The sequence below is a fragment of the Drosophila pseudoobscura genome, chromosome X, assembly GCF_009870125.1.
Source record: "Drosophila pseudoobscura strain MV-25-SWS-2005 chromosome X, UCI_Dpse_MV25, whole genome shotgun sequence".
NCBI lineage: Eukaryota > Metazoa > Arthropoda > Insecta > Diptera > Drosophilidae > Drosophila > Drosophila pseudoobscura.
Genome location: NC_046683.1, coordinates 22,417,508 through 22,443,538, shown reverse-complemented (window position 1 = coordinate 22,443,538; position 26,031 = coordinate 22,417,508). Strand labels below are relative to the sequence as shown.

Sequence of the window (26,031 nt, the reverse complement as noted above, 5' to 3'; positions counted from 1 at the left end):
CCAACACACTTGATTCTCCAAAGCACGAATGTCATAAGGCTGTATTGTACCATATTGGAATTAGCTAACTGAATAGCTGCATAAACAGAGAGAGTGGAAATAGCCAGCAGTGAAAGCTGGAGATATATGTATATGCGTCCAGTTGATTTTCCCGTTGAGCAGGGAACAGTGCTGTTGCAGGTCACAGCACCCTCTCTAGGTCACACACCTTGCACATGTAACTTGGGGATGCGCCTTTTCCTCGCCAGGTGTCTCTGTTGATAATTACATCTACATATACATAGGTAGTTGCAATGTAGCAATATGTAGGGGAATTTAGTTTAACTCTTTTTTTAAAGCCTTATTTCATAAACAATCCAATTAAAAAGAGTAGATGAAATCAACCAATTTGATGAAAATTGATCAATTTATCGGATAAATTTATATGTTTAGTGTCGAGGCTCCCAGCAAGCTAGTAATTCTAGACAGAATATCTAAATCGAGAAATATTCCCATCATAAGCAAAAAGAAACAGTTAACCCATTTTGAATCAGTGGAAATTTTAAATTTACTCACAAAACTGATTTAACTTGAAGAGTTTTTGCGCAGTTCAGGTGAAAGAAAGTTCAGGCGCAGTCATTTTTTTTAAGTTACTAGGAAGGATATAAAATGAGAATTTACAAACAGGTATGTTTATTGTGGCTTTACTCAAGTTGTTCACCTGTTTATATAGATGTTTTTTCATGGTGGGTTAAGGTGAACTCAGTTCGTTCACTGCAGTGAATAGTTTTTTTTTGTGAGCGAGCCAGCACTATTTGTCAAATCTGCAAAAATATATGCACATAATATAAATATATATATATATATATATATATATATATATATAAATATGTATGTGAATGTACATATATATAAAATATTAAATGTGAAAGTGAATTATTGCGTGTGCCGAGAAAAAAAACACAAAACCGTTGTACAAAGATTAAGTGCAAATAGTTCAACAAAAAATGAAACGTGAGTTAAAAAAATCCAAAGCCGAGTTTTACACACACTAGAGCAGTCGCACAGAACACGCTGCACATATGTATGCAAATGTGTTGTCTGTATTTCTGCTTTTCCACCGAAGCGGCGTCGTTGTTGTCTGAATGTGTGTGTGTGCAAAAGTGTGAAATATAGTTGTTTTTTTTTTTAAGTTTTGTGACAAATCCTTAACACAGTTGCCCCTCTCTACTTATCAAAAAGGAAACCTTTGTGAATAGTGTGCGTACATGCATTTGTGTGATTGTGTGTGGTAGGGCAGCAGCAGCAGCGACGCTGGCGCCATTAAGCTGCACCTCAGCTGCAACGCCCACTGACTGTTTCTTTAGCAGGAAGAGTAAGAAGTGCATGTGTGGTAGCTACTCTCTCTGTCTTAATGTTTCTGCTGTCTTGATAGTTTAAATGTGAAAAGTTCAATAGAAATCATTGCGTCTGCGCCTCCATTATCGCACCCTGGCCTTGGCTACAAGTAAGAAAGAAACAAAAACAATGAAGATGAGCAGAAAAAAGGAACAGCAACATCAAATTCGAATGAACTCAAAAGGGCAACAACAAACGGGACCACACACTAACACAAGTGTAGGATAGAGCAGGGCACCAAACCGGTTCTAAGACACTTCTTAAAAAAACATCAATATTTTTGTGGTGTCAGTACCAAAAAACTGGCATAATTTGCATCCTAGTGAGGAGGAGGGGAAAGAATGGGGTAAAATATTGTGGCTGCCCACACGCAAGGATACACTCAATGGACTAAGATTTGTGACGTTCCAACGCCCACACACTCAAACTATACTCTCGTTAACTCTTTCATATATCAACATGCATACATACATGCATGTAGAAATGTAATTTTGCAGGCAGCCAAGGTGACAACGCACAACTGGTGCTTGTTACATAAAAACCAGCCTCGCCCACTTCGTCATAATTAACATAATAATCAACGTGGTCATCGACATCATCATCTTTGAGTAAGTGCCAGAAGCAGCAGTAGCAGCATCAGCATCGCAAGCATCAGCCGCCAAAAACACGAAGTGAAGCATCTATAACAAAAGCAGCCCAACTGAGGGGCAGGGGGAGTGGAAACGTCAGCGTCATGAGCGTCTTCGATGATTTCCAACGTTTGTGGATGCAACGATTCCCACAGAGCACACTCTCCGATGCCTGGGAGCAGGATGTACGCGCCTCCCTTGAGCGGCATCGTCTAAAGATCGCAGAACTGAGCAAGGAGCTCGAACAGGAGACGCTTTATGTGGAGTATCTGGAACGGTTGCTCTCCGATGTAGAAAAGTATCGCGCCTCCGGCGGAGATCCAACGGCGCTATTCGAGGCGGCCAGCGGGAGTGAGAGTAGTAGTAATGGCGCAACCACATCTGCAGCTGCCGTGGAAAAAGAGTTCGTAAGTATATGTATATGTATTTATGTACCAACTATATTCAAACGTGCATATATGTACATACATATATAGGAACTCCTTTTTAACTGGTCGAAGAGTAAGGCGAGACTGATAGCAGGCCCTCAGAAATAACGCGTAGGTTGACGCCAGCTGCGTTGTTCATTTCTTTTGCAAATGTCATTGCCTGCTTATCACTATCGATAGGAAGAGGAAGAGAAAGAAGCAGCGCAATCAATTTATCTTGTATATATATACATACATCTACATATATGCATATGTAGGGCCCCTTGTCATGGTGTCGATGGGGAGAGTCAAGACAGAATGAAACATCTATAGTACCCGGCAGCTATCGAAATTGAGCGGAATTAGTAAAAATTAACGAGTGGAAGAACATTTGTTTGAAAAATTGAAAGGATTGAACAATTCAGATCGATCGTTACTGTAATAACTACATTTGGAATAATTATTCGATTTTGATCTAGTGGGGTTCAAATATTTGAATCGAAAACTACGATTAGTTTGAGTAACCTATTCCTATTTTCCTTAAGCAGTCCGTTCTAGAGTGGAAACATACATAACTTCATACTTCATATATTCCACTGCCAAATTCCCATTTTTAGAACTAGTTCAGATCTTATGTGAACTTCTAGAACTTCTTCTGCCTTTACCTTATGTAGTTCGAGGGCTCTCTCTCTGTCTGTGGCGTCCGCTTTCAATACGTCTATCTCTGTATGTGCATACAAATCCCCATGGGTACTACCACTTCGATATCTGCCACTTCTGTCCGTTATCTACGCATACCAATTCCCTCTCTCTGGGCATATCTGTCCGTGCACGCGTGTATGTGTGTTTTTTTTTTGCGTGTCGCTTGCCGACTACGGACTCTGTTCCACCGCTGTCGCAGCTGCTGGTGGCGATGGTGCTGTCATTGTCGTCGTCGAAAGCAGTTTTGGTGAATAACGGCAGCGGGCACGAGCCAAACGGAATTCGGGTCCGTTCTTAACGTGTCATTACATGGCGCATCCGAAGTGAATCTTTCTGAGAAGAACAGAGGCCAATTTCCAAAGCTGCGTCTAAAAGGGGGAACAAAAGCGGAAAAACACCTGTGCTATCCGCGAAAAACACCAACGGCCCAACAATTACGTAAATTAATAATTAATTTTTTGCGTCAGCCTCGGCAGCCGTTGAGCTCCCGCCTTCGGTTTCTGGTACCGTTCCAGTAACGTGTTCGGTTGACTCAAATTTCGTGGTCAACGTCGTCGTGGTCGTAGTCATAGTCATCCGCCTTAGTCATATTCGTCGCTCTCCTTAGTTGTTGTTCTTGCGTGCGTTGCTTTTTGACGGTTCTGCAGGGCGGAGTGTGTCTCGAGGCTATCAATCGGTGCAGTGCAGTGTAGTGCTTCGCCTAGTTCTCGCTCCAACATTCGGCTTATTGTTCATCTTGCACTTCTGAAACAATAAAAGAGAGAGAGAAGGAGAAAGTAACAAAAAAAATCCACAGTGCGTCCACACAGTGGCGCTGAAGGAACATGGCTTCCTTTAAGGAGAAATTCAAATTATGGTCCAGAGGGGTGCGTAATCACTGAAAGAACTACAAATAAAAAACGATTTTTCTTTGTATTATCACAAGTTGAAATCAATAAACTTATCGCAAAAATACCATAAAACAACCTCACCACACACACCACACAACGCTGCCCGTCCATGAGTCTGCGTGTGCGTGTACGTGTACTTATTCCCAAGAAATTAAGCAATATCAGAAAGCGGCTAAAAAAGCGTTTAGGCAAACGGCACTTGAAAAACATCCACACATCCGCACATGTACATGTGTATATGCACATATAGAAAGCGGGAGCGAAAAGCAGTTCGAAAAGGCGTGAATCCGATGGTGTGCGTCGTTCTTAGCTCAAGCATACAAAATCGGTCGCTTCTTCTCTCGATAAGTTAAAACTATCAATACGCGGGGGTGAGAGAGCCAAGAGCAGTTGACTCAACAACTCAAGCGAATAACAACACCTGTTCCTCAGAGAGAAAGAGAGAAAGATCGAGTCAGCTGATTGCAATCAGCTGCAAGAGACACTGGGGAGGCTAGAGCTCAACTACTCCATGAAAGTCCCGTTTTGTTTGTTATGGAACTAATGTATGTATGCATTGAACTAAATCAAAGTCACGCTAATGTCAATTTAATATTGGGCTAACTTCGTGCATTATCGAACCAAACCACTTCTGTAGAAGCTGGTACTAGTCACACACGCAAGCGCATCAGCTCTGGCAGGCGGCGGCTGGCTGCCTGTGACCCCATGCCACATAACTGTTAATTGGAGAATGGGAGTGTAAGAGAGAGAGAGAGAGAGCATTCAACTGGAGAGCTCAAAGAGTAGCCTTCGACCTTCCTTGAGGGACTTTGAAGATTTGTGCACGCTTTCTTCATCGCTTCGCTTTGTTGTCATATTCAACCCATCCATTCATCTATCACTCTGATAGACCACGCCATGACCACTCCCACAACCACTCCCTTCTGCCTTGCCTTGGCAATTTTCCACGTTGCTAATAAACGCGTTTGTCTGTCTATCTGCTGGTCTTTTTGTGTCTGCTCTCTTTATTCATTTCTATTTACAGTGGCTTGTGTGTCCATTTACTTTACTTTTCTCTCTTTTTCTTTGTGCTAGTTTTTGTAGTTTTCACTTTTTTCAAAGCCAGCAAATTTTGGAATTATATATAAAAAGCGATCCAACACACGCACGTTGGTCCCAAAAGTCAGGTTTGTCTGTTTCCGCGATTTTAAATGAAACCGAAAAAGAAGAGCAAAGATACGAAGTTTAATAAAATTAAGTGAAATGCGTTACGTGCCGGTAATCTACAAAAATAAATTTTTTGCGGGAGCTAGAGGGAAGTGTGTGCTAAAGTGTATTGCTGTAAATGGTTTGGCTGGTGTTTCCTTTTAGATTAGACCTTCCTGAAATAGGGGAATTGGAATTCGGAGTTTGGGTCAAGTATACCACTTTCCCCTTGTGCCTCTTTTGGAATTCAAAATGTTGTTTTCAATTAATTTTTAATTAAGCTAGGTACATAGATACATACATATGTACATATGCATGTACTTTCGAGAAAACTCTCTCAATTTTTATCAACGACATATCTCTCAGCATTCAAGCTTCTGAGCATCTGCTTTATGCTGACGATCTTAAAATCTTCCGATCGATCAAAACCTTAGGAGACAGTATCCTTCTTCAGCGAGACCTGGCTAGAGTTGCTCGTTGGTGCAGACTTAATTCGCTCCCTCTCAACGTTAGCAAATGCTTCTTTGTTTTCGTTTAGCAAGTGTATCTTCAATGTTCTGGCCTCATACTCTATATATGGCAATCCTCTCTTAAACCAGATGGAGATACATGACCTAGGGGTCTTATTCGACTCAAGATTTCATTTTGCTAATTATCTGAATCTTATAAATCTGAATAAATAAATAAAAATATACGAGGCTAAGTCTCGTCCTCGTGCATCTCTCCTCTCTCGAGGATCGAAGTGCCATTGCGGCTCAGATGTTTATTTATGACACTCTAGTGGTCGATCCTGACCTGCTTAGTAGTATTAGCTTTACAGCGCCTGCCTGGACCCTAAGGACCCATTAACCCGTTGCATTTGATCTCCACCGGACCAATTATGGCTTTAATGAGCCCATTTTTAGGACATTTAAATAAATAAAACGAGGGGGAACGTTGTGAGTTGCTGCGGACACCGCAACTCTACATTTATACCCGATACTTAGTCAGTATTGCTCTCCCCCGGCGCGTACATTGAGCTACAAAAAGTGTGTGCGAGGAGACAGAAAATCAGTCTGAACGCGTCGTCGGGCGTTGCGTAATGACCGAAAATTGTTTTTTTTCCTTTTGGCTATAATAATGATCCGATCTGATCCAGATTCAGCAACCGGATAGATATGGTCATTCTCTATGATTGTGCGTTTTTAATTTTCTCTTTTCTTGGACGTTGACATGCAATGACTGCATCTTTCAAGAGGCGATGCAATTACTGCACCGTCAAGTGGCCCGTGTGACACCAGCAGAAGGCTGTTACGCGCGGATCCCAGGCAAAACGCAGCCCTCCTCCCGCCCAACCGACCGAGCGGCGCTGCCGCATGACGCGCGGTGCGTAGCCGAACCAAACGCGAACATGCAAGAAAGATAGATATTAGACTAACATTCGAGGAAAATTAGCACTAAACTTACTAAGAAACTAAGCATGCAATCAAAATACAAATACCACTACAGTTACTAATTAACAGAAAGGTGTGTAAGGATTAATAATTTAATAAGAGGAAGAGAATTAGTGTTGGATATAATATGGTAGAGGGAATTATAATCCGAGCATAAGACCCTAAACGGTTCATGCAAGGAATAATTCGATCTACAAAGTGGAAGGAACAACGGTATAAAATTTCTAGTCAGTCTAATAGGAATCGAGAAGTTTATGCTGCTCAACAGATCAGGGCTGTCTATGTCACCCCTGATCAAGTTGTGCATAAATATCACACAAAGCATTTTTCTACGGTTAACTAAGGATGGGAGGTTTACTAATAATAGTCTACTAGAGTAAGATGGGAGTCTTACACCTGCATCCCAGTTAAGGCCCCGCAGAGCAAAGAGTAAAAAGTTTTTCTGTACTGATTCTATACGGTCCTGGTGTACTTTGTACTGAGAGCACCATACACAGGAGCCGTATTCTAAGATCGGACAAAATTGTGGATGCGATTGGATGTGATTCTGCAGTCTAGAAGATATTGCTATTCTCTACGATTCTGTGTTTTTGGTTTTTTCGTATCTTTGAAATTGTGGATGCCACAGATTTTCGTTCTTTTTGGGGGCGCGGCGATATTTTGAAATACACTTGTAACAGTGACATATCACAGAATTCTGAGTATAAAATTTCGTTGCTCTAGCTCTTGTAGTCTTTGAGCACTAGCCACTGATAGGGACGGACAGACGCACAGACAGACAGGGCTCAATAGACTCGGCTATTAATGCTGATCAAGAATATATATACTTTATGGGGTCGGAAACGCTTCTTCTGGACGTTACACACGTTTCACCACAAATCTAATATACCCCCACACTCATTTTGAGTAAAAATATTAAAAGCTAATTCGGAACCTTTTTTTTATAAAAAGTTGAAATTTTGCACAAATACTTTTTGGATTATTAATGATCGATTAACGTACAAAAAAAAAAACCATAAATATTTACTTCACCCTAACGCACATACATACATATATAATAGATCCCCTTAATCTTATGTACACTCACACTTTTTCCCTCTTCTTTTACAGAAATCTAGCTTAAATCTGCGCGAGTCATCGTCGTTGGCGGTGGCTGGGAGCAAAGACAAGGATCGGCTCTCGCTCAACACAGATAACAAATACACTCACACATCGAATGCCGCTGGCAGCAGCTGTAGGGCAGGTGGAAATGCAGGTGGGGGAATAATAGGAAATGGGAGTGGAAAGGGGTCAGGAAGCAGTGGGTTGAACTCGGCCCCGTCCGCGGGCGGAAAACTCGGTGTGGAGCACCGCTTCGAGCGGGAGGATAGAGACAAAGACAGCGGTAACGAGAAGGATGCCAATGGAGCCCTGCAGCAATGCATCACGGAGCTGGCGGCGTCAATCAAACCCCAACCACTGGAGGGCGTTGAGGCGGAGCGGGAGTTATCCGCGAGGTTGCCGTTACACAAGTCCTCATCGCAGTACATAACTGTCATTCAGGTCAAGGAGGCCAAAGACAAAGAGGGCGATGAGGCAACCATGTCTTCAGCCAACGACCAGCAGCAGCAACAGCAGCCGACACCACCATCTACATTTTCCCGCTATGCGGGAGAAGGAGCTGGACTGGGCGCAGAGCCCTCGGCTCCGCCCCTGTCGCCATCATTGACTTCGTATGCGGGTCATGTGGAAGCCAAGAAGAAAATGCCACCCAGGTGAGTGTCCGAGGTGCCTTCAATGGACTACTGACCAATATCGTCTTTGATCCTTTCCCGGCAGACCTCCTCCAAAGAATATTCGACGCGTAGAGCCGCCCACCATTCCCAGCCAGCAGTATCACCAGCTGTCGTCGTCGCCGAAGCAGGAGACGCCGGTATATGTGGGTAGCACCATCGCCCCGCCCAGCAGCTCTGGCGGCAGCCTCTCCTCGGACAGTCCGGGCAACTCACTGGAGCGCAACATTAAACCCTCGGACATCCTCAGGCAAAAGTCGTCGGAGAACCTGGACGCCAAGTACGTGACCAACAGGAAGACCACGCCAGAGCTGGGGAAGTTCGTCACCAACCCGGAGCTGATGGAGGAGCTGGGCCGTAAAATGGTCGGCAAGATGGACAGCCTGGAGCATGCCAAGCGTAGTGAGGCATCTTTTGGCTCCGTCAGCGGTGGATGTAGCAGCCTTGGGCGTACCTCGTCCACGCCAGGAAGAACTCTAAATCCGGGACGCACTGGAGCGGGAACAGTAGGCGCGTCGCCGACACGCTGCCTAAACAAAACGGCGAAACTGGCGGTGGCCGACAGCAGCTCCACGAGCAGCCTCGAGAAGAAGTCGCGCAGCTCCCTGCAGGCCAGCGACGGAGGAGGAGCGAATCAATGCAGTGTTGGCTCTAAGGAATCACTAGCATCACAAGGCATATCGGAAGTTGTAAGTGTCTGTCGGATTGACCAGACTGACCATATCAAATCTTTATCTACACAATGTGAAATCTCTCAACAGATCAAGAGCTATGAGAGTGTGTCCTCGCTGAGTTCGGAGAGTGCCAAGGCGCCGGCGTCGGGGCCCCATCAGTCGCCCGCGGACCACGAACCATACTATGACAGCGTTCCACTGGATAATGGCGACGGCGAGTACGTTTTCATCAAGCCCGGTCGCACCGGGTCCTCGTCGAGTCGTGACGACCTGTCTACGCCTGGCAGCAGCACCTTGCCCATGGCCCAGGTCTTGAGCACTCAGACGAGTGTGGTGGATCCCGAATCTCCTGGTCGTACCTCCAACTATGTGAACATCGATTACTTTCTTCAGTGAGTGCCTGCCTTAAAGTTTCCTTCTGCGGTTTGAGGCCCGAAGATATTGACTCATATTCTCCTTCTTTGTGCAGACAGAGCAATGAAACCCGCTCCAGTTCACTGGACAGCGATGGCGAGTACGAGGGGCCGCCCATACTACGCACCATTTCACACGACGAGCAGACCACATCACAAATCACGCCAGGTGCACTGCGCAAGGTTTGTTGTTCACGGATGAATTCACTCTTTTTCCCATCCTCAATCCCTGGCTGCACCATTAGCCCAACCCACAGCCCCATTCCAATCCGAACTAATGCAACACGTTTCGCTCCAAGCGGAGAAGCCCCAAGAGAAACGATGATTGATGTAACCTGATGACTAAAAACTTTCTATACTTCTTTATCGTTAATAAAGTAAAAAATTCATTTCGCTGGGATGTTCTCTTAGTTAGTCCCATATTTTTCCATATTTGTGTTTACTCTATCGAGTCTAACGAATCGAATTTTCTGTGTGAATTTTTTTACGATTACACATCCATAGTTTTTGGCTTCCGCAGTCATAAGGGCCTAGACATTCTCCATCGGGTTGAGGTCGGGGCTGTTAGATTGCCAATCTAGGGATTTAATGTCTAATTCCGGCTTCAAAAAGTTTATGTGTGGTTAAAAAATAGTCAAAGAATCACTTAAAGAGCACACTCGATGACAAAGTTAGATTTTTGGTGAAAATGGATTTGTATAACGTCCAGAAGGAATCGTTTCCGACCCCATTAAGTATTTAATTCTTGATCACCATCGTCTGTCCGTCCCTATGAGAGCCTAGTGCTCAAAGACTATAAGAGCTAGAGCAATGCAATTTTGTGTCCAGACTTCTGTGATATGTCACTGTTACAAGTGTATTTCAAAACATCGCCGCGCCCCCTTCCGCCCCCAAAAAAGCGCAAAACTGTGGCAATTTCACAATTTCAAAGATACGAAAAAACCAAAAACACAATCGTAGAGAATGGCAATATCTTCTAGACTGCAGAATCTGAACCAGATCGTATCATTTGTATAGCCAAAATGAAGATAACAATTTTATTCCATCTCGCTCTGTCTCTCTCTAACACACATTATTATATCCAAACGGAACAAATAAATGTGCAGTGGCTACGCATCGCCCGATTACACTTTCAGACTGATTTTCTGTCTGTACAACACACACTTGTTGTCGCTCAATGTACGCGTCGTCTACCGGAGGAGAGCCATAGCTATGTATCGCAGCAGCAACTCAACGTTTAATACTGGAAACAACTCCACAGAGAATAATTTTTTCATACTTTTTTGCATTCACCATACGCTTAATCATAATTACCTAGTCAATTTTAATTTTAGCGAATGCTTTACGCTGACAATGCAGAAATATGCGGAAATTCTCTAATTTTTAAACCGAGCCCCAGGTTATTAGTTTACAAGAAACAAATTAACTTATTGGGAAAAATGTAGTTTTGGTTGTGAAAAATTGTTTTTCTATTTGAATTTTATTTTTGGGTTCCGTTGGGTCAAAATTACCGAAAGACCGTTATAAAAGTGTGATTTAAAAAATTATTTTTTCCTAAGTATGTATGTACAGCTGCGCCGAAAAAATAGCACCAGGGGACTAATGTCTATATTGACGGATTTCGCTTAAGCAATGGTTCTAATGAACCTTGTTAAGACTAATATGTAAACTTTAAGGTATAATTTATCGTATCCCAGAGCACTGGTACGATTTGCAAACTCCCAATGAAAATATATGAAAAGAGAAGGGTTATATCAAAAATTTGGGCACCAACAAAAATAGCACCAATTTACAAAGAAATCAAAAAACTATAAAATACAAAGAAACTTTCCGCATTATTTGGTAAAATATGTTACTTTAGTTGTATTCAAAGGTTGGAATTTTGTTTTAAAACCTTTGGCAGCAAGAACAGCAGCTCAACATATTGGCATTAAAGCTCACCTAATTTTCGCATCTTTCCATTGCGATATTGATCCACGAACCATGCAGGATACCCCAAAGATATTTATTATTCTTTGGTTCCGCATTAGGAACATATTTTTTAACTTAAACCAAAATATTATCAATGGGGTTCATGTCTGGAGACTGAACAGGCCAATCCATTGCACTAAGTGAATTGTGCTCGAATCACTTTCGAGATTTCTTTCTGGTTCGTTTTGGGTCATTTTTCTGCTGGAAGACACAAAACAACTCTATTTCGTATTCTGCATAAAGCAGAATTACTGTTTCTTTGATATTGACATAGACCAGTTGATCCATCATGGGTTTGTACCATGTATTGGATCACCTGCCTAGTACGAAAATCATGCCCATACGATTTTGCATGGCTTTCTATGTCTAATGAATTTAGATGTGAGTCAGGGGGTTGTATTCTGCATTCGGTAGTCGTTTCACACAAAAACAAGACCCTTTTACACCAAAAAATAAATTTTGGCTTTAGTCGGACCACAGGATGTTTCTACATTTTTCTTTGGCCCAACTTTAGTGCTATTTTGCATATCAAACTTTTTTGCCCTATGGCTTCCCGTGAAAAGTGTAAATTTCCTCAGACTACGAGTACCCATTTAACGTTCTTGTAAACATCCTTGCTTTAGCTCTGTGGCCGACTTAAATGGGTCCTCCTTGCTCTCACGAACCAGTAGTTTTACCAGAAATGGGGATATCGCGGCCTTTCTTCCACGTGTTTCTTGTTGGAAACATATTTCAAAGCATTGCTAATCATTTCTTTTGAACAACCGACAATTTGCCCCACCTTAGGATAGGTCCTGTTTTCTGAAATGAAAGTTTTGATCCTTTGGCTTTTTTCTTCACCTCAGTGCTTTCCAAAACCCATAACTATTTAAATTTTGTAACTTTCTTGTCACAATCACCTCAAGCCACCGATTTTGAATTCGCTCCCCTTTCGCAAAATTGCCTAAAGTTATAAGAACCGTTAGAACTGAGAGAGTAAGCACACTTCACTCAGAGAGAAGACATATAAAGCTACATTATATTACAGTAAAGTCCAGCAAATTTTGGACAGTGGTTTTGTTTTGAAGGAATAAAGACGGTCGTCCCTACTGCTGCTATTTTTTTCAACGCCACTGTATTTGCCTATGATACAAATTCAAATTGGTATAAACATTTGTTTGAGGTCGAGTAAGCGACAAAATAAAAATTCAACAAATCGGATAACATTTGGGTCTTCTCATGCTGGAGAATTCAGAAATGCATGAAATTTCAGAGTGCGGATATTTCTTTTGTTGCTGGGAGTACACATGTACATATTTGTCATTTTCCTTAGCTGAAATAGCCAATGGTATTTCTTTACAATTAGTTCGCTTTAATTCAAATTTCCTTAACGACAAAATGTATATTCTCCTTTTGTTCAAATCCGTTGGGTCAACAGGAATAATTTAAGTACAAAACAATCATAGTTGAAAATGGTCCAATACTGGAATAATAAATACTAATTCTTCGGTAATGATCATAAAGTCCGCTGGTACATTTTTATTTAACACAGACTGTTCATCTAAAGACAATATACATAAATAGGAAGATGAGTAACGCTCATTCTTTTACATAGTCATATGCAGTTAGGTTTTTGGGATTGTGAAATCCGCGACGTCTCGCTCGCACGAAGTAGAGAGAACGTACGGATTTAAAAATAGAATGAGCTTGCAGCCGATTTTCGGGTCGAAAACATTTCTTAACATTTCGAAAATCCTTTTGCGATTCACTGGTTAAATAAAATCAAATTTTAATCTCGAAATTCATATTTAATTTAATAGTTAAGATCTCAAGAATTGTTGGCAAATCGTTTGCTGTGCACTCATAGTGTCATAATCTCTAATGAATTCTAAAGTAATAAATGCGACAGCGCAGTCAGACCTAAAATGAATGTTAGTCATGTGCACACATACAGTAAAAATCTTAGCCTCTCGTATAGAACGAGAGAGCGGCTGGCTTTTTTATACCCGATACTCAAAATGTGTATTGGGGTATATTAGATTTGTGGTAAAAGTAGATGTGTGTAACGTCCAGAAGGAATCGCTTCCGACCCCATAGAGTATATATATTCTTGATCAGTATCAATAGCCGAGTCGATTGAGCCCTGTCTGTCTGTCCGTCTGGCCGTCCCTTTCAGCGCCACCCCAGCAAAGGACGAAAATCTGGGGCATCCACAAATCTCAGAGACTATTAAGGCTAGGGTAACCAAATTTGGTGTTCACACTCCTTTTAGATCTCACTATAAAACGTATATCTCAAAATTTCGCCCCACCCCCTTCCGCCCCCACAAAGGACGAAAGTCTGTTGCATCCACTATATTGCAGATTCGAGAAAACTAAAAACGCAGAATCATAGAGAATGAACATATCTATCCGGTTGCTGAATCTGGATCAGTTTGGATCATTTTTCAATTTTCGGTCGCTACGCAACGCCCGACGACGCGTTCAGACTGATTTTGTGTCTCTCTCGCACGCACTCTGTGCCGTGTCATTTAATTTTAGCGGCGTCTGTCGGAGGAGAGCCATACTGACTAAGTATCGGGTATAAATGTACTACTCTCAACGTTCCCCCTCGTTCTTTCTGGCTTTTAAACAAAATTTCCAGAGAGCCTGGAGTCAGCTGTGGAGTTAGGCAGTACAGCAAATTTGTGTGGCGATGATGTGATGATGTGTCTTACTTCATATTGTATTGACTTTCTCTTATCCCTTTGGTTGTACGACATACAAGTGGGTTCAAACAATCGTCAAAAAGTATAAGGACAATGACATTTTAAGTATAGCTAATTTTAAATACACATCATACATAAATTCTGCCCATTACATGTATAACCTGTATTTGTATATTTAGCTATAAAATTTGTGAACTAATAGTGTACTAACCAACAGTTTTTGTTTTTTTATCTTCACTCTCTTTTGTTCTCTTCTCCCAACAGAACTTAGTTTCAGCGATACTCGTGAGTACTGGATCCAGTTTTAATCTTAACTTGAACCCTTTTCTGTATGATCAGTGGAGTGATTCGACAGTTTGCATTATCGAACATCTATCTACTGCATCATCTTTTCCCGTACATGTAATATTTGTATTCTTATGTGTATATATATGTATCTGTATATGATGTACATATACAGCTTTAGCTTCTCAATGAGTTTGCTCAACCACCCCCAATCCCCAGCCTAGCACTGTGTATCATTACCGTGTGTTATTTCGGTCGAACCCTGTCCTCATTTCTGTTTCAGTTTATATTCTTGTTAATCACACTCGAACGAATCGTTATAGTCGTCAAAATTGTATGTTCATCATTATTATACAAACTATATGCACCCCATCCACCACCTCTTTTAACCCCATTATCGTGCTAGTCTCGTTGTAATCACTGTCCCATCTGTCCCACTGTCATCCCTGTCCATTTCGCAGCTTTTTTACTTCTCACTATTATTTAGTTGATTCCCCTATGGTTTGGTTTGTCCGTTTGCTTGTTTCATGTTTAGTATGTATGTATGCATGTTAAAACACCTGCAATGAGACGAAGATTCGTATTGTCCATGTGATGTGACATGTGTACACTCCCCAACACTTGAATACAACACACTAAAATGTACACTTTCGGCACCAATATTTCGGGCACAAGCCAAAGAAAACGGTGAATTTGAATTTTCCTCAAATCTCTGTTCAATTTAGCATAAATTAAAAAAAAAAATAGTAGCAATATTCACGAAAGTAGATTGAGGAAAAAAATTTAATTGACATAACTCAAAATTTCCGTTCTTAAAAAATACAACACTTGAATACGACATTCATATTGAAAAATTTTTATTTTGGATGTGGTCGCGACCGGACATCAAAAAAATTCTCAAAAATCAATTAGAGTGTCCTTATTATGAGAAAGAAATATGGGTTGTGGCAAGTCCAAATGACGAAAATTCGACAACAAAGGCTCGAAGGAAGTATGTCAATCAGTAATGAAAATAAGTGATACAATTGGTAAAACTAGGTGTGTTCTGAGTGATTTCATAAAGAACGGGTCACATTATGGCAAAAGCATAAAAAACAGAAACAAAATCGCTACTTCCGAGACCTCTATGAGATCTCATCTGCGTGCCGCATCTAAATAACACGACTAAAACTCGATTTTAAAATCTAAAACGGTACTTTAAGCTAGCGCTAAAATAATAAAACATGTTTTTTCGAAGACTCCACACCATAAGGGACTGTAATTAATAAAAAAAAACGTCAGCCAACTTTTGCATATTCATATGGCGTGGGGTAGAGACTGTCGCTATGTAGCATTTTCAAAGTAACAAAAATTTAAATTTGAAGTGTCATAAGGGTTTCTCAAGGGACACAAGGAAGTACAGTGAGGAGTAAAGAAGAATTACAATTGGATCGTTTACACAGCAGTGTGAGCGCTATTATTCTCTGGTGAGCAAGATCCTAAAACGGCGTGGACCAGTTGATTTTTCATTAAGTCAAGTTTATCAAATATGCAACAAAGTTGAGGTGTTTGTAACGTCCAGAAGGAATCGTTTCCGACCCCATAAAGTATATATATTCTTGATCAGCATCAATAGCCGAGTCGATTGAGCCATGTTTGTCTGTCTTTCTGTCCGTCCGTCCGTCCGTCCCCTTCAGCGCCTAGTGCTCAAAGACTAGAGCTAGAGCAACGATGTTTTGGATCCAGACTTCTGTGATATGTCACTGCTACAAGTTTATTTCAAAACATTGCCCCGCCACTTTCGCCCCCACAAAGGGCGAAAATCTGTGGCATCCACAAATTCAGAGATACGAGAAAACTAAAAACGCAGAATCGTAGAAGATGACTATATCTTCTAGAGTGCAAAATCTGAACCAGATCGTATAATTATCATAGCCAAAATCAAGAAAACAATTTCATTCTCTCTCGCTCTGTCTCTCTCATACACACAGGTTTCATGGTCGGTTTTGTCAATTGCAAAATATGAGTTCAAGGATCTCAGAAGCTATAAGAGCCAGAGCAACCAAATTTGGTATCCACACTCCTGTGATATCGGACCTTGACCGTTTTGTGTCAATTTCGCCACACCCCCTTCCGCCCCCGCAAAGGACGAAAGTCTGTTGCATCCACAATATTGCACATTCGAGAAAACTAAATTATAGAAAATAACCATATCTATCAGATTGCTGAATCTGAATCAGATCGGATCATTTTCGTAGCCAAAAGCAAGAAATCAATTTGCAGTGGCTACGCAGCGCCCGACGTCACGCTCAGACTGATTTTCTGTCTCTCTCGCACGCACTCTGTCGTGTCGTTTAAAATTAGCGGCGTCTGCCGGAGGAGAGCCATACTGACTAAGTATCGGGTATAAATGTAGAGTTGCGGTCTCCGCAGCAACTCACAACGTTCCCCCTTGTATCACTTATTTTTATTATTGATGGACCTACTTCCTTCGAGGCTTTTATTGTCGAATTTTCGTCCTTTGAAAAGGACTTGCCACAACCCATATTTCTTTCTCATAATAAGGACACTCTAATTGATTTTTGAGAATTTTTTTGATGTCCGGTCGCGACCACATCCAAAATAAAAAATTTTTCAATATGAATGTCGTATTCAAGTGTTGCATTTTTTAAAAACGGAAATTTGAGTTATGTCAATTAATTTTTTTCCTCAATCTACTTTCATGAATATTGCTACTATTTTTTTTTTAATTTATGCTAAATTTGAGGAAAATTCAAATTCACCGTTTTCTTTGGCTTGTGCCGGAAATATTGGTGCCCAAAGTGTACATTTTAGTGTGTCGTATTCAAGTGTCGGAGAGTGTATATACATATGTATGAAATCAGTTCAGCTTAGTTTGATCCATCAAGCATATTTGTTTTTTCAGCAATCTGATTGCTGATTTTGTTTAAGTATATTGGTTCATTAGTGAAAGAAAATGGGCTGCGAAATATTGTTAATCGAAAAAGAAGAAGAATTTTATTATTTACCTTTTTCATATGTCAATAATTAATATAATATACTTACTATGTCCCCAAGTACAGTAAAGGCATGAGAGACATAACAATGTTTATTATTATAAAAAAAAAAAATTAGTAATTAAAAAATATAATAATAATTCGTAAAATAGGAGTAATACGAATACAGTACACAACGAAAATGGGGTTGAAATACACGGAATTAAAAAAGAAGAAAAGGCGAAAGTCTGTCTGCTGTACTGCTGTGACGTAATAATTAATTAATAATATAATAATAATAATAATAATTATAATGTTAACATTTGATGCAACTTAAGGAGAGAGACAAAGGGAGGCAATGACTTTCAGCAATCAGATCAGCCGAAAATGTACGCACCTGCCGGCTGATTCTGTCTGAAAAAAGCTCTCAGATCAGCTCAGCTTTTAGCTCCTATTTCAGCTCCACGTTTAGCAACACTATGCGCGAGCCCTTATAGAGGAATGCCGGGAAAATAAGAAGTCTACTCTCTGACCTTATATATAGCTCTTATAATTTTAAAGAAAGATTATCCGCTTCGTTTGTGCTTCTAGAAACCAATCAAAAGATCTCTCTTTGATGGTAGGCGATGGAAATCGTATCAGCATATCACTATGGACTGTTGTATTCTTAGCCTTGTTTGAGTTCTTCCAGCTTCAATTTTCGACATTCATTAAAAAGTTTATCATTTTCAGTACAAACGTTGCCTAGAATCAAGAAATCGCTTTTTATATTTTATCAGAGAGAAGTTCATCCCACCCGACAGGAAAGGGCGATTAGCTCGTTCAAATTTTTGATGAATGATTTTTGACAATTTCGATATGAATTATTAAGGATTATTAATTGTCTAGCCATGGTGCGTTGTTCTTTATTTGGATCAATATATCACAGAGAGGGCATACGAATAATCAGTTTATTTGCAGGAATAGGATATACTCATTTTTTTTCAGAGTCAATTTATAATTTGTGGTAGAAACGGGTAGAACTGCTAAACATTTCCACCTATTCTCCTATAAAACCACAGCGCTCGATCGTGCTCTGTTTTAACTTTTTGAAAATATTGTTCTCGTTTTCGCAGGTGTGTGGGAATGCGCGGGGTGCAAAGATTCGATCCATCTTGAGCTCAATCATACACAGCGAGACGATCTACGTGGAGTGCCTCAACAAGATGATGCAGGTGAGAGAATGAACCGAACTCAGGGGGAAAAATTTGCAATTCATAATATATTTCCATTTGTATGCAGTATAAGAAGGCGATCCATGCGACGCTGGGTACATCACAGCCTGTGATTAAAGAGGAGGAGGAGAACACGATTTTTTTCAAGATCGATGAGCTTTACGAGGTGCACACCGCCTTCCTTGGCGACTTGAAGACTATTGTGTCCCATGAGGGCGGCGATGTGCTGATTGGGGAGGCCTTCAAGCGGCTAGCGGACATGTTCGAGCTGTACAGCGCTTTCCTGCACAACTACGGCCAGGCCATTGAAACTGTGAAGAAGTGCAGCGCCAGCAACCCGCAATTCAAGAAGATCGTCTCAACGATCGTCGTAAACCTGCAGACGGAGCAGTCGCTTACGCTGGAGGATCTGCTGCACAAGCCGGTAGCCAGGGTGCAGATCAACGCTATGGTCTTCAACGATCTGCTCCGCGAGACGGCAGCCAACCATCCGGACCACCAGCCGCTGCGGCAGGCCCAAAAGATCATACAGATGTTCCTCAACCAGTTCAACGTCTGCCAGCGGCTGCCTACGGAGTCAAACCGCAACCTGAGGCGCATGGTTCGCAACTCCTTCATCGTGGAGTTGGTGGACGGTCATCGCAAGCTGCGGCATCTTTTCCTCTTCAATGACGTGATCGCGTGCGCCAAGTACAAGGCCCTGGGTAGGGATCGCATTGACTACGAGCTCAAGTGGTTCATACCACTCAAGGATATCACCGTATACGAGGAGGCGTACAGCGCGGCGGAACTCAAGGAATCTAGTCCTGCGAACATTTCGCAAGTAAAGCGCAACCTGCGCTCGGTGCGCGACCAGCTCATCCTGGAGGCCAATGGAGTGCGCACCGGCGACAAGTACCGACGCAAGCTGGCCGATCTTGAGTCGCAGCTGGTGCTGGCCACGCCCAATCTGGTTCTGCGCCTGGGGAACAAGGCCAACAATAAGACTGTTACCTTCTTCCTCAGCTCGGACTTTGAGCGGACGCAGTGGATGGACTCGATCACATCGCTCAAGGTGAGTGGCTGCTGACTGGTGAGCGGCAACTTTTGGCTGAGCAGCAGACTAATCTTTGCTCCCCTCCTCTACTCCCCTCCGCACCCCAGCAAAAGTGCAATCTGCCCGGAGCCAATACCATCAACTCGCTGGAGGTCACCGCCTTCATTGTTGCAATGCAGAAGGGCATGAAAACTGAAATGGGTTCGTATCTGATGCGCAACACCAACGACGAAAGCCTTCTCGTCGGCGACCTTCACATGACCGTCCAGGGCCTGGGCGGGCTCGAGCAGCCGGCGGATCTTTATATCTGCGTCGAGGTGGATTCGTATGGGCACTACTTCCGCAAGGCCACAACCAAGTTGATCTGCCGCAGCCAGACGCCGCTGTGGAATGAGAGCTTTATGTTGGAGCTGGAGGGCAGCCAGAATGTACGCATCCTGCTGTATGAGGCGAAAGACCGCCCTCTGCTGAGAGCCAAACACATACTGAAGGTGGCTTGACTTCATCGAATTCTTTTCCACTCAACTAATCTGTTTTCTATTCTGCAGTTGAGCCACAACTGGCTCAAGGAGACAACCCAGATACGCACAATCAAGTTAAGCGAGACCCTGGAACTGACCTGCAGCTTCCGTTTCGTGCCCGGTGAGCTGTGCCGTGCCACCACGAAGCCAGGCGCCCTCTTTGGAGCCAAAATGAGTCAAGTATTAAAGTGGGTTTCTGCCTGCTTCCTCCTGGAAGACCATTTGATGTTTTTATCTTTATTTTTCCCCGGTAAGACGCGAGAAACGCGACATTCCGTTCATCATTAGTGCCTGCATACGGGAGGTGGAGCGACGTGGAATGTTGGAGGTGGGCTGTTATCGCGTCAGCGGCTCTGCTTCGGATCTGTCCAAGCTGAAGAAGGCCTTTGAGTCGGGTAAGCAAAGCTCTAATATTCCCGATTGAACCCTGATTGAACCGAGCATTCTTCTCTGCTCCTCTTCTAATAGATGCCTATGAGGCGGAGCAGCTGCTGCGCGAGGTTGACATCCACTCGGTGACAGGCATTCTGAAGACATTCCTGCGCGAACTCCCCGAAGCCTTGTTCACGGATCAGCTTTATCCGCGCTTCTTTGACACATTCAGCACCCTGAGCAACAACAACGAGTCTACACGCATCAACGAGTTGCTAAAGGTGTTTGAGGAGCTGCCGCAGGCCAACAAGGCATCGATCTCTCTGATCCTGGATCATCTGATAAGGTAAAAATGCACTAGGGGCTCCCCTATTATCTGGATCAACTAATCTTGTTCCTCCCGCAGAGTCCACGAAAAGGAGGCCGATAACAAAATGTCCCTGCACAATCTGGCCATGGTCTTTGGGCCCACCCTTATAAGGCCGGGACAAACGCAGGTGAAGCAGAAGGATCCCTTGGCGGCCAGCACTGTGGATGTGATGGCTCAGGCCGGGATACTCTATTGCTTTCTGCAGGCGCGCATTAAGAATTAGAACTAGGCAGGGACCCGACATACAAAGGATTGGAGTGGATGATATATATATATAGCTTTTTATCACGCTTTTTTATATAGAAGTAGCACGCGTGCATGAAATCTTGTCGAAATCACACGCCAAACCCTGTCCCCACACCCCAATCCATCCCAAAAACAGTAAAACACACGCAATTACATGAAAATGCGCTGCTAATTGTATATACCCGGAGAAAAGGAACGGTAGCGGAAGCTGTCAAAGTATTTACGGATTTCAAAAAGAGAAACTTACTAATGAATGAACAAATTTACACAACTGCTCAATGACGGTGACTGGAGAGGCACACACTCATACACTGCACATATTCAAGTGTCCAGCACTTAAGTTGATCCACCTCCTCTTCCACCAGCAACACAGTCACTGTCCTTGCCTTTGACCCACTACCAAGGCTTACTTATGTAGCTTCTTGCTTGTATACTCGTCGTACATATGATATCTATAAAGATATCTATATATATATATATATACGCATATAGATGATATGCTTCAGCTTTATACATATGTATACACCAAACATGGGAGAGCGTTATGCACACGATCGGATCCCCGTGCCCCATTCCCTGTAACTCGTGGCACGTGTTTCTGCCATCCGCCTCCCTCTAGCGTACTGCAACAATTGCAACACCCACAAAAATACTTTTTCAATATTAAAAGTATATACTTCCATATATATATATAAATATTAATTCCAATACGTATGACTATAGTTACCGAAATGCAGGATGAAGATTGATTGGCGATGGTGCGCGGCTTTTGAGTATGTGTATGCTTACATAAAGTTTTGTTTTTTTTTCTTCGTCTTATTTTACTTTAATTGTTTAGGTTTATATAAAAAAAGGGTAAAATAAAATATATTCTATTTAGAAATTGTGGCTTTCAATTTTAGTTGAATTAAAACTTTTGCTTCGGGTGCAACGGTGCAGGATACAATATCTGATAATGGGAACGTAGATAGAGAAGATAGTTTCGAGACTTCTTTTAGCCTAGACGATTTCGTGGAAACATGGAATTTACGTTTCTGTAAATATCGATTAACCTATTTTGGATATACATACCAGTTCTACCCCCTGGGACGATTTACAAATTTTGATTATTTCAATAATAAAAGTGTGTAATTTGTTTTATGGAAAAAGAAAATATTTGCTATAATTTGATTCAGTAATCAACTAGTAAATTCAAGATACTTTCAGTAATCCATGTGTTTGAAGCAGAGAGTCATAGTTTCAAGATACATACAGGTAATCTAATTCATCAATAGTGTGTAATAATCATTCTATCCCGTTAAAACTTCCGTTCTGCTTGTCTACGTCATCTCTTGGATCTGATCTGAGCTTTCGGCTACAGCTGCAGCTGGCGCGCATTAATATAATAGGGCACCTGCGACCATATTTGATGGTTTTATTTATATTTTTCTATATTTCTTAATAAACCCATAGTCCGTTCTTATTTTGAAAACAGGATATTTCGATATCCTTCTCTAGACAACATAAAAAAAGGATTTGATTTTAAGAATTGTAGTTTACGCTTTATACAGGGAGGACTATAACGATGGAGGACTCAGTACAAGCTTTTACTTGTAAGCGTCTAACGATCCCGGGCTTCACCACGACTAGACTTCTCCATCTCGTCTTCCTCTTCTGGGGCCTGCTGGATGCTGCCCTCGACATCGAAAAAGGCACGTCTACTCTGCTTGGCTGCCGTTCCCGCTTGGGTGTCATCAAACCTGGCTGCCGTCCTCTTGCGCAGCTCTTCCAAATCGTTTTGGTCGTCGTGTGAGGCCCACTCGAGGACAAGGCGGCGCCCGTACAAATGGGTGCTGGCGCTGAGCGCATCAAAGGCTCGCTTGGCATCCGCCTTGGTGATGAAATCAACAAAGCCGAAGCCCCGATGTGCGTCCTCACCCGCAGTAACCTTCTTAGGTATGCGCAGGGAACGCAACTCGCCAAAGGCCCTGCAAAGAAGAATCAGTAGAAATCACGGGAAACAGCTAAACGTGCCTGTCACTCACTTGAACACCTCCAGCACTTCTCGGTATTGAGCCTGGAAAGGTATATTGCGAACCAGGATTTTGGTGCCCGTTTGCTTCTTCTGCGCCGCCTGGCCACGTCGGGATACGTCTTCGTTCTGGTTTCTGGAGAGATTACATGGAAATCAGTGAAATGTTGAGCATTGTCCTGAGCCTTATGATAAATACCTGAGGACGCGATCGCTACGCTTGAGTTCCACGGGATTGCCGTCGATGTGGGTGAGCTGCAGATTTTTGAGCGCGTGATCTGCCACTGAGGCATTCTTGAACTGTATGAAGCCATAGCCCAGTGAGCTGAATTGATGGGGGTTTTGGGGATCCTTGCGCTTGGCTATCTCCACTGTGTGTATGGATCCCAGGTGACGGAAATGCTCTAGCACGGTCTCCTTCACGGTTTTGAAGTTCAGGTTGCGCAGGAAGAGGGTTGTGTCCGGCTCGGGCTCATCCCCGGCATCCTCGGCTAGACGCTCATCCCTTGTCTCCTCTTTTATTGCTGGCGTCGTTTTCTCCGGCTCCTTCCTTCTGGGCTCTTCCTGCTTTGTCTTCCGTATGATCGGCTCGTTGCTGAGTGTTGTGACAAAGGTCTGCTCTGGTGCCCACTCCAGATAAAGAGGAGCGTTTTTGAACTTACTGTAGGCCAGTTTCTTGAATGCCTGACGTGCCTCCGAAGGCTCACAGAACTCGATGAGAGCCGTGACCCCACTGGGAGGTAGCACAATCCGTCCAATGGGTCCGAAGCGACTGAAAATGGGACTCAGTTCCGATACTACGGTCGTTGCTGGCAGGTTCTTGGCGAGTATTACAGTTCTGGAGCGTTTCTGGGAGGGTTCGTCAAAGGCACTTAGACGCACGCCCTCCTCTTCGAGAAATTTCTTCATTTCGATCACGATCTGAGTCTCGCCGAGGGCTAGACGGACGGCGGCACTGCTTCCGCCTTCGCTAGTGTCCAAGATGCGCTCCTTAGATGTCTTGAACTGCTTGGCTAGCAGATCAGCCACTGCATTGGCACCGAGGAAAAGCGTGTTCCAGCCAATTGGTTTCTGAGCGTTCTTTTTCAGCTTGAGAGCCTTCTTTTCCTTGAAAGAGAGCCCGAAATCGTCCTTGTCTGCCTGACTCTGGTCATTTTTGTCGAGCTCCTTGCCGGGAAGCAAATGTAGCAAGCGCCCATTAAAGTCGGTGCCGTCGAGGGCATTGAATGCCTTAAGTGCGTGCTCCGGCATCATGTACGTGACCGTACCAAAGCCTTTGATTTTTCGTGTAAGCTTATCCACCGGGAGATTGATCTCAACGACAGGGCCGTACTGTTCGAAGAGTTTCTGCATTTCTTCCTCGGTGGTGGTGTAAGCCAGATTCCGAAAAAATATACGACCCGATTCAGAGATGTCCTCTTCTTTGCGTAGGCCGTCCTGCTGTTGCTTCCACTTGGCAATCGCTTGGCTCTCTGCCGGGGCGTTGGGCGATGGCAATCCACTCTTGCTAGCCTTTGTCACCTTGTTCTTCTCGGTAAAGTCAGAGAAGAAGACCTGCTTGCCATTGATAAAGCTCTTGTTCTTTACCATCGCCTTCGCCATGTCCTTTTCGGTCTTAAAGCCCACGTAGCAGAATCCGTGGACCTTGCCGGGTAGACGAACAGAATATGGCTTGAGAGGTTTGAAAAACTTGAGCACCTCCTGACGCTTCGTTTTGTATGGAACATTGTGGATTTTGATGGTGAACAGATCCAGGCCACTTTTTTCCGCCTTTGTCTTCTTGGTCGGTGCAGAGGCAGTGGGTGCGGCAGCCTTTCCCATCATCAGAAATTTCATGTATTCCAGGTCAGTAATGGGTTTTTCGGCCAACTTTTCACCCTCGTCGTCTAATTGCGATTCTTCCTCATAGGCCTCTTGTTGGTACTCGACGTCATCAGCATCGACGCCGCTGTCATTGCGTCCAGCTGTACACTCGGCATCATCCTTCTTCTCCGCGTTCTGTTCGGTCTTGCCTAAATCGTTGCCCCATAGAGTGCGTGTTTTTTCGTGAGCCTGCAAGAACTCTTGAAACTCTGGATCATCTTTGTGCTTTCCCAGAATCTCGACCACTTTCGTATCCTTCTTCGGTTTGGCCGTCTTCTTTGACTCGGCACTTTCTTTCTTCTCTTCCTCTTCTTCGGCAACCTTTATTTTATCCAGATTTTTGCAATCCTTGGAATATTTGCTCCAAGACTTCGGCTTGGCTTCGCTGCCCAGGGCGGCGCAGGACTCAACGCGAACGCGACTCGTTTGGATGCAGGTGTTATTAAAGTGTTGAATGGCATCCTGTGCCTCCTCTTCTTTGCTGTAGCCAACGAAACAGAACTGCCGAAACTTGCCGTCTGGCGTGTACTTTAGCTGCAGGTCGGTGATGTTTCCCTTTGTACCAAAGATGTTGCGCAGTTTGTCTTCAGTTATCTGTGGATGGGTGTGGGATCAGTGAGAGTATGAGGGAGTATTCCACTAGGCTTATTTACATGCTTGGGCAATTGTTTGACTATTATTCGTGACATTTTGTGGCGTTCTTATCTGAATTGCGAAAATAATTAATACAAATACTTTGTTTACGAATCGCACTTGGCACGTGTATTGAGTGTGGTCATCGATGTTTTTACTGTTGGCTTATGGGCATCGATGTTTTTTTGATTAAACATCGATGTTCTTACATATCTGGGAGGTTTTGATGTTCCGAGAATTTCTTATTTATTCCCACTGACGACCATCCACCATCCATTTCGGTCTGTAATAGGCTATTCACACTGACGACCATCCACCATCCACCATCCATTTCGGGGATGGTCCGTAAGGTTTTGCCGTTCTGAA

General features: G+C 43.0%; 2 protein-coding genes and 1 long non-coding RNA gene across 8 annotated transcripts; 1 reads left to right on the top strand and 2 right to left on the bottom strand.

The window, feature by feature from the left end:
* The first annotated feature begins 633 nt into the window (after positions 1–633).
* On the top strand, positions 634–22,041 carry RhoGAP1A (Rho GTPase activating protein at 1A). Of its 5 annotated transcripts, XM_015185424.2 has the most exons (14): positions 848–993; positions 1,859–2,413; positions 7,734–8,377; positions 8,442–9,084; positions 9,157–9,461; positions 9,539–9,665; positions 14,404–14,424; positions 18,515–18,613; positions 18,681–19,667; positions 19,757–20,140; positions 20,198–20,358; positions 20,426–20,565; positions 20,639–20,888; positions 20,949–22,041. In XM_015185424.2, the coding sequence occupies exons 2-14, from the start codon at positions 2,111–2,113 to the stop codon at positions 21,133–21,135; spliced, it is 4,251 nt and encodes a 1,416-aa protein (XP_015040910.1). In that variant the 5' UTR covers positions 848–993; positions 1,859–2,110; the 3' UTR covers positions 21,136–22,041. The 5 variants fall into 5 exon arrangements, with proteins under 5 accessions (XP_033240546.1, XP_015040910.1, XP_033240545.1 ...); XM_033384655.1 differs by lacking the exons at positions 848–993; positions 1,859–2,413 and adding an exon at positions 634–666; XM_033384654.1 differs by lacking the exon at positions 848–993 and having other exon boundaries at positions 1,051–2,413.
* On the bottom strand, positions 2,254–3,560 carry LOC117185050 (uncharacterized). 2 transcript variants are annotated; one of them, XR_004470541.1, is made up of 3 exons: positions 2,670–3,560; positions 2,475–2,604; positions 2,254–2,393 (listed from the first exon to the last, which is right to left on the bottom strand). It is a non-coding gene; the product is annotated as an uncharacterized lncRNA (long non-coding RNA). The 2 variants fall into 2 exon arrangements; XR_004470542.1 differs by having other exon boundaries at positions 3,079–3,560.
* On the bottom strand, positions 21,959–25,824 carry LOC6901858 (probable RNA-binding protein 19). The gene is made up of 4 exons (XM_002133360.3): positions 25,686–25,824; positions 23,369–25,626; positions 23,183–23,305; positions 21,959–23,125 (listed from the first exon to the last, which is right to left on the bottom strand). Exons 1-4 carry the CDS (start codon positions 25,719–25,721, stop codon positions 22,759–22,761), a joined length of 2,784 nt encoding a protein of 927 aa, XP_002133396.2. The 5' UTR covers positions 25,722–25,824; the 3' UTR covers positions 21,959–22,758.
* Between the last annotated feature and the right edge of the window lie 207 nt (positions 25,825–26,031).